This window comes from Tyto alba, unplaced genomic scaffold (genome assembly GCF_018691265.1).
Source record: "Tyto alba isolate M040663 unplaced genomic scaffold, T.alba_DEE_v4.0 Super-Scaffold_34, whole genome shotgun sequence".
Classification (NCBI taxonomy): domain Eukaryota; kingdom Metazoa; phylum Chordata; class Aves; order Strigiformes; family Tytonidae; genus Tyto; species Tyto alba.
In genome coordinates this window covers 5,982,550-5,996,838 of record NW_024881309.1, presented here as the reverse complement: position 1 = coordinate 5,996,838, position 14,289 = coordinate 5,982,550, and the positions used below count along the sequence as shown (strand labels likewise).

At 51.9% G+C, this 14,289-nt stretch overlaps 1 protein-coding gene across 1 annotated transcript; it reads right to left on the bottom strand.

The window, feature by feature from the left end:
- Positions 1–2,423: 2,423 nt before the first annotated feature.
- Positions 2,424–10,519, bottom strand: LETM2 (leucine zipper and EF-hand containing transmembrane protein 2). Its single transcript, XM_042801570.1, has 10 exons — positions 10,222–10,519; positions 9,031–9,487; positions 8,728–8,871; positions 8,256–8,390; positions 7,617–7,820; positions 6,272–6,391; positions 5,540–5,650; positions 5,308–5,394; positions 4,485–4,559; positions 2,424–3,851 (listed from the first exon to the last, which is right to left on the bottom strand). The coding sequence occupies exons 1-10, from the start codon at positions 10,266–10,268 to the stop codon at positions 3,801–3,803; spliced, it is 1,431 nt and encodes a 476-aa protein (XP_042657504.1). The 5' UTR covers positions 10,269–10,519; the 3' UTR covers positions 2,424–3,800.
- Positions 10,520–14,289: the final 3,770 nt, after the last annotated feature.

Genomic DNA, 14,289 nt, shown 5'->3' with positions numbered 1-14,289 from the left:
TGCCCTGTTTACCCCGAGAGGCTGAGGGCCTGATCCTGCTCAGCTGCCCGTGCTGCTGGCGCGCCGGCGCGTGTCGGGAGCGGTGCTCAGGCCGGGGAAAGGCGAGCCCGTGGCTGCTCTGCAGGAGGTACCTGCCAGGCTCGCCCGCTGCTGCGGGCAGGCTTGCCTCCACAGCCAGCGGGCACAGCATCACTGCCCACGGGCAGCTCTGCCACGCGTGGGGCCGGCTCCGAGGGGGGTTTGATTTGCCCCTCTCGGCTGGGGCAGGTCTGGATGCAGCGCCGGGGTCTGAGCTTTGAAGCTCAAGCTGCTGCTGCAGGCGTGGGGAACCGAGAGACCTTTGAAGTCCGGTTGGTGCTGAAAACACTTAATTACGCTGAGCGAGCGAAGGGCTGATTCTGGGAATCCGAAATCCCCCAGCCAGGACGGGTGCCGCAGGCCGGGCGCTGTGAGGAGGGCAGTTCTGGGTAACGCTCCCCGCTGTGGCTTTTAATTGCCCCTGGAAATACAAACCATTTCTCAACCCAACTTTGCCTTCCCCCGCACAGACGTTGGCTTGTTACTGCAGGGTTACGTGCAAGGACCAGACTCCGCATGGGCTGCTCTGTTGTTACAGGGCTGCAGCCAGCTCTTTAAAACGAGAAAGGGCTTGCAGTGCGTCTTCTACGTGTGGCTTTTATGTGTTGCTGGGGGAGCTGGAGCTTGAACCCGGCAGGGCTGTTGGCAGGGTGCGAGCTGGAGGAGAGAGCTACACCCACGGCTGTCCCTGCTCCGAGCCAGCTCGGGTGGGTACCCCCGACACTGGGGGGCAGCGGGAACAGCAAGCGCCGTCCCGGTGCACGTACGGGTGTCCCTCATCTCTACAGGATCTAAGTGGTTGTAATACTGGTGGCTGAAAGTCACTTGGATCCGGAGGCAGGACCCTGGCTTCAAAATCAAAGGGTGTTGTGGGCACCCAGGAGGCGTGAGGTGTTGTGTCTGTTTTTAAAGGCTTTTGTGTCTGTTTTTAAGGGCTTTTGCAGGTTTGTGCTTGGCACGTGCTGCCTGCGCCGGGCCCTGCAGAGCCTCAGCTCGCCAGCCCCGGGCTCGCGGAGCCCCCGGCGGGGGGCTGCGTGGGACCTGGGGAGGGGGCTGAGCAGCGGGCCGGGGTGTCCCCCCGACAGGGCGGTTTGAACTCGGAGCAGCCCATTTCGGGGCTTTTCGGTACAAGAACTGGCTGGTGCTGCTATCTACCGGCGGGAAGCGGCCCTGGTCGGGCAGGGCCACTGCTCCCCACGCGGGACGGGGACTCTGGTGGGCGAGCGGCTCCTGGCAGCAGCGCTGGATGTGCCGGCCCCGGCTTCCCGAGCGGGGGGAGCCCCAGAGGGGGTTGAGTAGTGAGACTGGTGTGGAGGCGAGTTGCTTCGCATTGTACTAGAAAAACCACGTCCCTCGGTCATAGCAATGTAAACTACCGATGGCTTTTCCAGCTCTGCCCCAAAGCCCAGTTCTGTGCCAGTAAACTATCGGCTGCTGGCACAGAACTGGGCTTTGGGGCAGAGCTGGGAAAACCATGGGTAGTAAGGGAGCTGGTGTTTGTATCTGCTCGCGTGGGACGGGCTCGATCCCCCCACTGCGCTGGCCCCCCGCCCTGCAGCCACCCGAAGCGCCGGGCGAGCGAAGCGGAGGTCCCCAGCGCTGGCCCGGTGGCCGTCACCCTGGGGCTGGGGGCTCCTGCTTTCCTGCCCCCCTCGCAGCTGCACGCGCGGCTCTGCGTGCACACGCACAGCTCCAGCTCTGGGTTGACACCGGTTTCGGGAAGTGACCCCAGGGTAAGGAAGCTCCTGCACACAGGGCTTGTCGCCGTCCACACAGCAACACCTTACTCACGCCTGTTTCACTGCCACTTCTTTTGCACTCCATGGAATCCAATCCGGTTCCACGGAGCTTGTTTCCCTTATCAAAAAGACTAACTTTCCTCCTGCCTTCCATGTTCTTGCTTTGGTCTGGTTTGGCGCACTAGGCTGGCTCCGCAAGCCCAGCTGAGTGCTTTAAAACAAGGAGCCTTTCCCTTTGCACAGCTCTTCCCACTTACCATGAATTCAGGAATTCCACCTATTTCCCCACTTCAGCCCCAATACAGAAATTACTTGCACTCTCCTGCACACTAATCCCAGTGCTCAGCACCAGTGAAATCTTGCACTGGACATCTGTACTCTGCTCCTTAGGGGGGCGAAACACTTTTTTAGACAGAGCAGGCTCTGCAGGTGTTGGGTCACAGTTCAAATGACAGCAACAGTCAGCTGAGAGTTGCAGAGAGTTAAACTTGTCTAAGAGAAGACGGGGCTTCTGTTAAACAGACCAGTAGCCACAAGCTATTCTGTGTCAGCTGGCAAAGCAATGGCTACCAGCAGTATCTCATCCGTGCTACATGGAGGCAGGAGTAGTACTGGAGCAATGGGGTTATTTTATTGAAAAAACATTTGCTCTCATTTACTAACCACCAGTTAAATACAAATATTCAGCCCAGCATACTGGCTGTACTAACAAGGTGCAGGTACAGAGCTAAGAACACAGTGCCACAGCAGCCGTCCTCCCCGAGCTGTTCGTGCCTTGCTAGTAAAAACCCGAAGTCACATGTTTAAAGTGCTGATAACACCCGCCCTTGAGCTGACTGGCTTTTTTTGAGTTGGATTGTTCTAAAGGCTGGCTGACCTCTAGGAAAGACACTGCATTCTACTTAGCACCAAGTCTAACTTTCATTTTACAGTAAGTATAAATAAACTTATTTAAAATCCATAATGTATTTCTGAACACTTACAGAGCAGGAAGTAAAAAAATTAACAAATGCTAAGAACAGCTTTTCAGCATCCTGCTATAGAGTCTACCAAAAAATCAGTCACCACTGGAGTGCGTGAAGAATCATTTTGTGAAGTATAGCAAGTGTGAGAGCACTTGCTGCTGTGTAGTTCCAAGCCTGATCAGGTTTAACCAAGTCTTACATCAGACGTGGGCAATGTCTGTGGGTCCCCGAGTTGCTACCTCGCGTGACCCAGTGGGATCCTAAAAATGCAAGTCTCTGCCTTCCGAAGCGGTGTCTGGCACCCGCTGCAGCTCTTGCTGACAAAGGCAAACGCTCACGCCGTGGAAGCCATTCTCTCCACTGCTCTGCCCTCCGCCAGCGAGTTCTTCAGTCTTTCTGACCAGTGAAGTTCAACCCCACCACGGAGGAGAGTGCTGGTCCTCCCTTCGCTGTGGTTATTCTCCTTGGCACAAGCGTGATGGCGAAATACAACAGCCAGAGGTGTCATTCTGTGCGCTAGTTATTGGTTAAACCGTGCTAGGTAGGATCAAAAGCCTGAGCTTGTAAAGCTGCGCCAGCAGGACAAGCTGCAAGCCCTGCATAGGTGGGCACGTTCCTGCAGAGGATTTCAAACTGTAGAACAGGCTTTACTGGACTTCCAGCCTAGCTCTGTCTGCACCCAGGCCTTTATGGCAATGAAAAGCTGCCTTTCCTAAGGTTTAAGAGCACAAACACCTCTTCAGCAACAGCACAGACAGCAGCATCATTATTAACATATTTAGAACAGAAGTTAAAATGGTGGGGGTCGGGGATCCAGTACAAAAGGGGAGCTGGTGCCATCCAGACGGCCTTAGCATGGCCGAGTTGCTCATAAGCTTGGAATAGACAGAGGCCCCCGAGGGCTGCCGACACCTTGCTGTGTAAAGCAGCCTCCTGGAAAACCACTCTTCCCTTCTAAGGAGACGCAGGGATGAAAGCTCTTCTGTCCCGGTGCTAGACAGCCCTCGCTGGCTCCAGGCTAGGCGCCGTTGGCGCCGGCCTTGCTGCTCTGAGATGCTTCCATTTTAGTCTAGGTGTGAAAGAAAGTTGCAGATTTTAGGCAGTACCGATACACGTGCTTCTTGAAATTCAAAACCTTTTTTGAAGAAGGCATCTTCCCCTTTACTGCAGGAAGCTGCTCTGGAGAATAACAGCTAAGAACAAAGTTCTTCGGGGTAAAGGAGCATTTTCCTGTCACTAAAAGTCAGTCTGGACTCCCAGACTTGCCTGAAGTGGGCATCCTAAAGGCATAAGCAGCTAAATTGAAGTCAAACAGTCACAGAAAGAAAATGGACTAAAGAAAGGCAAGTCACTGTGGAAATATTTGTACAGATACAAAATGGCACTTAACACTATGGTGGTTCTGAGGGAAGGCTGCTCTGTCCTAGTGGTCCAAGGCAGATTAAGGAAGAGCACAAGGAAAGGACATACTGGCAATTCCCCACCCTGCTCAGCTGCCTTCCCTGACTGGACCCCAGCCTCTCAGTCACATGTGGTATTTTTGTATTTAACAGCCCTCAGTGAAGTTCTTGTCCACAATTTCTCCAGTCACTCCTCGAACTTAACATTCACAACACCCAGTAGCACAAATTTCCACAGTTAATTTGTAAGCTGTGTGAAGAGCAATCTCCTCTGGAAAGTCTAACAGTTTTGAAAAGCTTACCTCTTGTGGGGGAGGCTTAACTGACACTTCTGAGACTGGCAATTTCTCTGTTGGCTGAGATATAAATTCTTCATTCTTTAAGGAAAAAGCAGCTTTAAGTGACAGAACCCTCTCAGAAAATAAAGCTCTAGCTAGGCCCCGTGCAGTCCCTTCTCCTTTCTGAAGAAGGCTGTTCCCTGCAATGCATGTTTGTGAAAGCTGTGTGTCAGCATTTCCCCTATGCAATTTAATAGAGCTGTTTGGAAACATTTTTAGCAGTTGACACAATATTCCCCTTTCCTTTCTGTTGGTGCTTTTATCAGCTTGGACTAATATAAGGAATTTGCTTCAGCCTTATGCTGACAACTGTATTCTCTGGCTTTCTTACTGTAGACATTTTGGATCTTTTTGACCTTGACAACTCAGCCCGAGTTCCCTAGGAATGCTGCAAACAAGTCACCTGTAAACAGCTTCTCTGAACTAAATGTACCTGGACTGAAGTATCTGTATTTATGTGAATAAAGCAACTTGGAGTCTTGTGAGTGCTCCTCTGCTGGGAGCCAGTAACATGGTATTGAATAACCAGCTGTTTCCAGCAACAGGACGGGATGTGCCACAGCAGATCTCTGCACCCTTTCATTGTCTCTACATCAGAGTGTGCAACTGGGAGGCTCTCGGGCAAAAACATGTACACAACACCAGAACAGACACTGCTTCTGTGCTCCGTGCAATGGTGTCAAACACTGGCTTTTGTCTAGCTTTGGAAAGGTTTGTTCACGTGCTCCTCCCAAAGATTACAGCACTACATACTCATTTTCCTACTTGTAGACTCCTATTTTCTAACCTTTCTTCCCCGTACAAGGGGGGCAGGATCCACCAGGGTCTCTTGACCTTCAAGAACGGATGTCACGATTTCAGCAGTTTCGCCTATCTACGGAAGAACATACAGTTCAGCACAGTTAAAACTTCAGTCCACTTGGAGGATCAAAGAACAAGATTCATGTCACGGTGCTTCAATTTTTAGTAATGTGTAATGGTTAAACTATTAACCTGAAAGTTTTATTCAAACAACTCACCTTATTTTGTGGAACTGGAACAGATTGTGGCTTTATGTCTATTAAGTACAAGGCACGGGAAAGCAGGAGCAGAGAAGGTGGAACATTCTCTTTTAAATGCAGATCCAGCCACTGTTAAAGGAAAACAGAAGAAAAAGTCATCTCATATTGGCTCTACATCAGTACTTATTTATACAGCACTCCCTGTCCTTAAAGCTCTTAAAGCTGTCTTGAGTTTGGCTAATACAGTTTTAAGTTACAACAATGAGAAGAAATAGTTTTGAAGAGTTAAGAATACTGTATGGAATATACACCAGAGAGGAAGTTTCCAGCTACTAGTGAGGTACCAGCATCACTACTGACAGTCAACAGTGAAAGCTAAGCAAAGCTCTTTGAATTATCTACAGCTTATCTGAAATACAGCAGCTGCAGCAGTAGCTGTGCTCTGTTTGAATGCTTATAAAACACTGTTGGCTCTACTACAAGTCTTGGCTACTTTAGAAGCTTAAAACATGTTCTGCCCCCCACACTTCACCTTGCTCCTAGCTGGCCCTGACGCTACGTGGTTTTCTCTTTAGTCTAAGACATAATCTGGATACCTCATACCCTGAAGCTCAGCAATGCAGGTGAGGACCCATCTAGAAACACTTGCATGCATTCTTAGTGAACCTGTGCCTGCTCTGTCTGAACACTGCGTGCTGCCCTCTCCTAGGAGAGACCTTGTCAAATGAGACCAGACTGGAGGGTACTCACCTGCCCGAGCTGTTCCTTTAGCTGCTCCTCTGAGAGACCCAGCGATCGCATTCCTCTGGCTCTGCAGGCGCTCTGCAGCTCAGACACGCTTAGGCCATTGACTCCTTCCTTGGCAATCATCTGAAATGAAAAGGAATGTTCCTATCTAGGCACAGAGTATGCCAAAACCCTCATGTACTTGATGAACTTGAGCCCAAATAAATGTCTGTTTAGGTAAATGTGCATAAAGTCATAACAATACAAAGGTGAGACAGAACTGACTTTATAGATAACTCATTCTGTCCTTGAAAGCTGACAGTCTTCAGCTACAGAGGATGAAAAACTTTGATCCTGATTGTTTTTCCCCCTCAAGTACTGAGACCTTCACTTTTACATGTGATCCTACAGGTTTGAAGAATTCACTCGGGCAGGTGACCCTGAGAACTGCCAAGATTGCAGGCTTTAAAGCGGAACCTGTGGGTAGTTGCACATGCCTTTCAGAGCTGGTCACTTCTTACTAGCAAGAGGTTTTCCGGTCTTTCCTCTGTGTCGTAACAGGATTCTTAACGCCTTTTCAACTTACAGTTCCTACACAATCATAAAATGTAGGCTGGAAGGGACTTCCAAAGGTCCCCAGGCCAACCGCCTGTTCAAAAGAGGGTTGACTTAAAAGTTTCTTTACATTGCTCAGCCTTTTCCATTTATGCATTGAGCCTCTCTAGGGATGCGGATTTCACAACCTCTAGACAACCTGTTCCGCTGTTTACCCACTCGCTGCTTTTAATTTTTCTCTTATCAAGTTGTAATTTCTCTTGCTGCAATTTATGACCATTACCCGCTGTCCTTTTGCTATGCACCTGTAAGTCTGGTTCCGTTTTCTAAATAACCCCATTAGGCAGTTGAAAACAGCAAGCAGATTCTCCCTTGGCCTTCTCCAAGCTAAATAAATCCAGCCACTTTACAAACTAATATAAACTCATACTGAATTCAGTTGGTTAAAATCTGGTGTTTCCATATGATTTATTCCAGGTTTGAGACCTCCCTTTTCTACAAGTTAGTACGACTCCAAAATAAAAATATAAGGGTGTTCTAAACAGTGACAGTATCTGCAGTGCCACAGCTCATTAGGGTTCACCAAAATCAGCAAGGGTGCAGGAAGATGAACTCTCATTCTGTTTTTTTTTTTCTGGAATATCTCATGGGGAGAATCTGACTCCCACAATATTAAACTTCACCTCTGAGGATGGAGTGTGGGCAGTGACACATGCCTTATGTAAAGCAGGCAGTGATTCAGAGGGCAGAACTGGAGATTGCGAAAAGCGTGCATGCCACCAAAGCAGTTACATCTGTGCTATTTTAAACTTACTTCATCATCTGCCTTGATAGTTCTGAGTCTCAGCAGAAGTTGAAAGCGGAGCAGATTGTTGGTGCCAATGGGCTGCAGCTCAAGCAATTTGCAAAGAGCTACCAACTGCGGCCGTTCCAAGTGTTCCAGGGTCAGTTCATCCTCAAAGAGCTTCGAGAAGCGTATGATCTCCTGGGTACTGGGCTGATGGCCGGTGTGACGAATCTAAACAAAGCAGAGGCATCAGGGCCAAAACCCAAACTTAAACAGAATCACAGTTCGTGACGCCTCCTTCCCCTCTATGGAAGAAGCCCTTCCCATTTCTCATGCTGGTATTGCCATCTCTCGATGGAAACAGGACGATACAGTTAAAAGGCCAAAGCAAAACAGTGGTTTTGAGTGGCCACTTAAAGGATTTCACAGCATAAAACTTCCACTGTTGTTCCAGGATGGAAATGCTGGTCTGTACAGATAGCTCTGACAGAGAGGGTCAAAAGCCAGTGTCCGTAGAGTATCCAGTTAACAATAACACCTGACAGGACAGCTCTTCGCTGCCAAACCCCTCTGCAATCTTTGTACAAATCCCATATTCTCTGCCCAAAACACCACTAAAGCTGGTATAAGTACCATTGCTGTCAGCCCCAGCACAGCCCGTTGTACCTGTTGCACATACGAGGAGAACTGTTTTCCTTGTCCTGTATCTGCTTTGTTCCTTTTGGCCATCTCTGCAATGGTCTCCTGCAGGAACTTTGCTAACTCCAGCTTTGCATTTAATTTCTTTTTCTGCTTTTCTTCCTTCATACAGGAAATAAAACACAATTAGAAATTCCACTTGAAAATCAGAAGGGAGGGGATTCCAGGAAAGAGATGAAATAAGACTTTAGGACTGAAAGCAAATAGGCTTTGGTTACTGTAGAAAATGAAATTGCTGTGCCCCTTCCTGCTGATCACTGTTTACAGTACAACCTTCAAATTATGCTGCCCTGTATAGGGGTAAGCTAGGAATGTCTGGTGTGTGTGAGGCTGATGCTCGTTTACAGCAGCAGGCAGGAAACAGCAGCTCTTTATGCAGCTGTGTGGATGTTCTAACAAGCTGGAGTACACAGTCTACATGCTCAGGCAGGACACAAACCTTTTTTGACTCCGTCTCAAACGTCGAGGGCAGCATTTCAGGAAAGAGTTTCAAGAACACGGGCAACAGAAATTCCATGAAGGGGACAATGACAAACACCAGGAAGGGAACCAGCCGGAAGAGATCTGCGCAAGTTCTCAGCAACTGTACGGAGAAGAGCACAGCAGAAGTTACTGCTCAACATGACGCAAAATAAGGTTTCCACAAAAAAAAGTGTGGAAACTGAGAAGTTAAAACTTCTTTCATTACCGTAAGCCTCTTAATGCATCATTTTAGCAAGGTGTTTGCATGTCCGGCACTCACCCTCCGTCTCTCCCTCCTGGTGAGGACCTGACCATGTAGGAGCCTCCACACCATCCTGGCAGCCACCTTAGTGTCAATCCAAAGCAAGTGGAATCCATTGTAATAATGTTTCAGTTCATCCACCATTTTTTGGCGTAAAGACTTCTTTCCCACAGGAGTCTCCACGACCGGATTTGCTGGAGCTCTCGCCGGCTTGGTGCCCTGGTTTGCAGTACTCGGGTGGGGCGGAGGTTCCCCCCGGAGCTGCCGAGCCAAGCAGGCGGACGCGTGCAGCGTTCGCACGGCTTCAGGCGGCGCGGGAGGCAGGCCGGTACCCAGCCGCGCGCAGCGCCGCGAGGGCTGCTTTCCAGGGTCTCTTACACGAGTCCGGTTTAAGTGAGAATCCACCGGTTGGCCAAAAGTGACTGCTGGAGAGTATGGAGAACTGGAGTGCGCAAGAAGATGGGCGCCTCTGAAACTGGAGAGGGATTTAAGCTATAGTGCACTGTGGCTAAGGTACCTAGGCGTTACACGCAAATTAACAGTCTTAGTGCCAAATTGTTAATCTTGTGAAATAGATCTTGTGGCTGCCTCGGTATCTGAAACTCTGATCCTTCAGCAACAGATAAAATATTGAGCTTGTCCCACACTAACAACTTTTCTCTTGGCAGAGAATAACTCAAGGCTTCAGGCTGCCTCTAGCAAGCCCTTCTACCAATTGCATTGGCTAAAATTTGCCAGTTGCAAAAAAAAGGAAAAAAACCAAAGCCCCTTGTCCTCTCGCCAAGCATTTGGGACAGAGCTCTCTGTATTTCCTGCGCCTTCCCTCCCCTGGCAGCGAGGGCTGGGAAGGACGGGCTGCACACTGGAGAGAGGCAAGCAGTGACATCGCTTGATCTCTCACTATACAAGCCATCGCGGGCTGCTGTACAGCGTGACAACTGCCGAAATCCCTTAGTTTTAGACAAATCAAACCTTGAACTTCTCACGTCGAGCCAGGTAATCTCCTGCAGAGGTCTGCAGAAGCATTCTTGACGTTACACTGGGCGCGGGCACTAGCAACCGCCGGAGCAGCACCGGTGACCGTGCAGACATTACCGAAGGGAGGTGCTGCCACGGCAGGGAGCCTCCTTGCCCCCCTGGGGTGCGATTATCCTCCGGGCCGCCCCCGGAACCGCGGGAACGGTGCGGGCGCGGCCGGGCGCGGCTTACCTCGGCCTGGCTACGGCAAGGAGCGTCCTCCAGCTGCAGAAGGCCATGGTGCGCCGGGGTCACCGGCCCCTCATCTCCAGCCGCGGGGGCGAGCGGGCGGGCAGCGCTGGCGCGTCACCTTCCCGGGGGGGCGAGGGGAGCCGGGACCGGGCCGCGCCGCCGCTCCCCCGGGCCGGTGCCGGTTCCCGCTCCCCGCAGTCCGCCCGCGCTGGCCCATCGCGCCCTGCCCGCGGCGGTCTAGCACAGCGCTCTATGGTTCCCCCTCCATCGCGCCACCGCCTCGCGTCACCGCCCCTTCGGCGAGAGCCAATCAGAAGGCAGCACTGCGGCCGTGCCGGGGGCCGCCCAATGGGAGGGCGGGCGGGGCGGGGCTTGACCCGAGGTGCCCTCAGAAAGGGCCGCTCATTGGCTGCGAGGGTGGCGGTGGCGACGTGAGAGAGGGCGGGGTCTTGAGGGGTGATGTCACGGGCCGGTGCGTGACGCCATCGCGAGGCGGGCGAGTTGCGCGTGACGTAAGTGAGGGCGAGGAAGGGGCGCACTCGGGGTGACGCGCCTGTGGCGAGGCCTCCTCCCCACCGGGGCCCCTCCGTTTCCCAAATTTTGGTTATTTCTCCTCAGTTTTCCGGCAGGCTGCCCTGGGGACCGAACGGCGAGGCCGCAGGCGCTCCGCTCGCACCTCAGCCCTCGCGCCGTCACCCACGCAGCGCCCGGTGCGCAGCGGGAGCCACGCGCCGAGGTGGGACCCGCAAAAATCTGCTTTTACGCGAAAGGTTCCAGTTTAAGTGATCGCTGTTTGTGTCTACATGTAGAGCGGGACGTGTTCCGAGCAGCTGTGCGTACGACAGCGCATGTGAGAGTAGAGCCTCCTCCTGCGTGTTACTGCCGGAGAACAGCTTTGCTTGGGATTAGGTGTCAGAAGGAAGTTTCAAGCCCTGACACGTTTGAGACAAATCCTGCGGGTCAGCAGATCTGGTGAGACGCGTAGGCAGCTGGAGGAGCGTTCTCAGTAAGTGACGGGAGACTTGCTCTCTCGAAATGTCTTCTGCGTTTGAGAGACTAGTGGGGGAGAAGCATTTTGTTGCCCAAAATGAAGAAAGTTTGTAACTCTGTCAACTTCACTAACAAGTGGCTAAATAGACAAGAAGTATTTTAAAAAGCATAAAATAGAATTGGGGAAGATGGGTAAGAAACGGGACAGAAAGCTCCCGAAGTCTGCCACCGCAGCTCTCAGAGCGTTTCTGTGTTTCCCATGGGTTGGAAAACACAATTCCCATAAAGGGCTGGTCTCCAAGTCCTTGAAATTCTGGAAAAAAAAAACCACCTCACCATTAAGCCAAATACTTTTTTACTGTCAAAAACATTTCTGCATTGTTAATGCAGACCATGTAATAGTACAATTTCATTTCCATGCGTTTTATTTTCCAAAGTTGGTTCTGCTCAACCATGTCCCCTGGGATCGCAGAAGAGGCATTTGGTGTGGGGTTGTTTTTTCTTTTTTTTTTTTCCTTCCCTTGGGAGAGGCTGTTGCTTGAGGAAGTGACAGAATAGGAAATTAAAACTAGAGGAGTAGGCAAACACAAACTCCAGTCCTCTGAACCCAGCTCAAGGGGGTGTCCCTTGTTCAACACACTAGAGTGGGAGATCTGTGGTACTGTACTAGCGTGCTCTGGCTTTCCAGAACTTGGAAACACTGTTTCTGTCTCCTCAGAGATGCATTTCAGTGTGGATTTGTGAGATGGTTTCTAAGACGATGCAGACCAGAGTCTGTTAGATGTGCTTATTGACCTTCTGGCTTTCACGGTGCTCAAAACTGTGATTTAAACACGTTTAGGTGATATCTTCAGGAGTTTTTCCTACATGAACGAGGGCTAGATGCTCTTGCTTCAAGGGAGACTGATACATGGCTGCGCCCTTGCTGCGCTAAGTGCTGGGCCTTCACGAAAGTCACTAAATCAACGAGGGGTCAGAGCCCCCCCTCAACACCGCACGCTTAAAGCCCTGTCAGAGAGCTGCAGCTTCTGCGCTGCTGTTCGGAGCCCCCCTAGCAAGGCCACCCCTTCTTTTGGGGAGCAGCACCGGGCACGGGTCCTTTGTCCAGGAACAGGCGTCGGTCCTGAACTGATCTGAAGCGGGCAGGCAGCGCGATTCGGGGCACGGCGTCTGGAAGCAGTTAGCATGCTGCGCTTACAGGGGAGCATTCTTCAGGGAGAACATACCACCTCGAGTGTTCAAGAGTATTGTTTTCTCTTGCGTACGTCTTTGGGATTATTGTAAAGCACTCGGGTGTGTGGTGTGCGAGGAACGCTGGGGTCTGGGACTGATGGAGCTGCGGGCGCCCGCTGGCTTGAACCACGTGCGACGACCTCCTGGAGCGGGAAATGCAGAGGCTGGCGGCGAGGTCCCCAGCGCCTGCGGAGCCACAGAAGCGCTTGTTCCCAGGGCTGGGGACAAGCACCCACAGGTTCCTCAGCGCGGGCTGAGTGGTGATCCTGGCAAGGGGCGCTGGTCACCGTGATTGTGTTTTGGTAGCTGGTTATATCTCATAGTCCCTGCGCAGGGCAAGCAAAACGATGTGTTACGTTTCCCTTACTCCGTGCTCTGTGCTGGCCGTGGCACGGATCATCCAGCCTTCCTCAGGGGCTGGGAGAGGTGTAGTTGCTGTCGTGGCGCTTCCCTCATCCGCACGCAGCTTTAGCGCTGAGTGCAGTTTCCCAGCCAGCAGACCATTTCCAGTAAAAGCTATCAGGAGGAGGAAGAAGTGATGCGAAAGAAAACTGAACAAGAGAGAAATGGAGGAAAAACTAGTTCCTGTCATAACGTTCATTAGTTGTCAGAAGGAATCAGAAAGAAAGTACGTTCTCATCCCTTGGCTACTTCAGCTGCAGGAACATAAGAACCCCCCCATGTATTAATATTAACGCTTAATATTAAGCATTGAGCATTTACAGATGGGAGGAGAAGAGAGAAAAAGCCTTTTCTAGGTCACTTCCATTTTTGGTGCCTTATTGTGTTTAAGGAGGAGGAGAATCGCTTTTTCAATGCACTTTATTACAGCAATTCCCGCCCCCCTAGAAAAGAAGAACACCTCCTCACTGTGGGCTCCCGGCCTCTGCTTTCTGGGCAGTGGGAAACAGTGTGAATTTGGGAGTCATGTCAGTGACTCGTAAAGCCCGTAGCTCTTCAGCTTCCCCTTTCGTGTTGGGTCACGTCTCTACTTAATTGTTTTATTATCTGACTTTTTTTTGTTTTTTATTGCTGGTAACACACGTCATCTTCCCATTTTGTTTACTTTCCACTCTCTTGTGCTTTTCTTGCTTTCTGTTTTTGTTTTTGTTTTTTTTTTTTTTTTTCTTGCATGTTAGTGTTTTTGCTGCAGGAAAGATTTATTGTGTGCACTCGGGTTGTGTTTTCTTCCGCAAAAAGAAAGACTTGAGGGTTGTGGAGGAGGGGAATTAATTGCAAACATCTCAATGCACCATTTTTCAGCCAAAATAGGACTAGAAACTACCGCGGGTGACAGCATTTTCTTTCTGGATCTCGCCCAGGCGCCGAACCGCGGGTGCTGGACCTCGGCTCCGCCAGGCCCGTCCCGATACTCTCCCTCTGAACCGGGGTTCTCCACGTGCCCTCGGCCACGCCGCGCGTGTTTCCCGGCACACGGCACGGTCGGGAACGCCTCGGCAGGCGGGGAGCCCGGCACCCGGTGCTCGCCGCCGCGCCGGGGTCAACCGGACCCGCCGTCCTCTCGCCGCCGTCGCCCCGGCGGGCTACCGCGCGGCGCGTTTGGCGAGCAGAGGGTGGGCCCCACGGCTCCTGGTGGGTAATACCCATCCCGGGGGAATGCTCGAGGCCTGGCTGCGCAGGGCGGGGCGCGGCCGCGCTGCCCGCCCGGCTCCGCCTCCCCCGGTGCCCCGGGGGATTTGGGGGGGGGCGGAACTACATCCCCCGTCGTGCCTTGCGGCGGGCGCCGCCCCCGGCGGCCAATGGGGCGCGGGGGGCGGCGGGGTGGCGCCTGCGCGGTGCGGCGCGGCGGCGGCGGCGGCGGCGGGGGGGCGGAGGCGGCGGGCG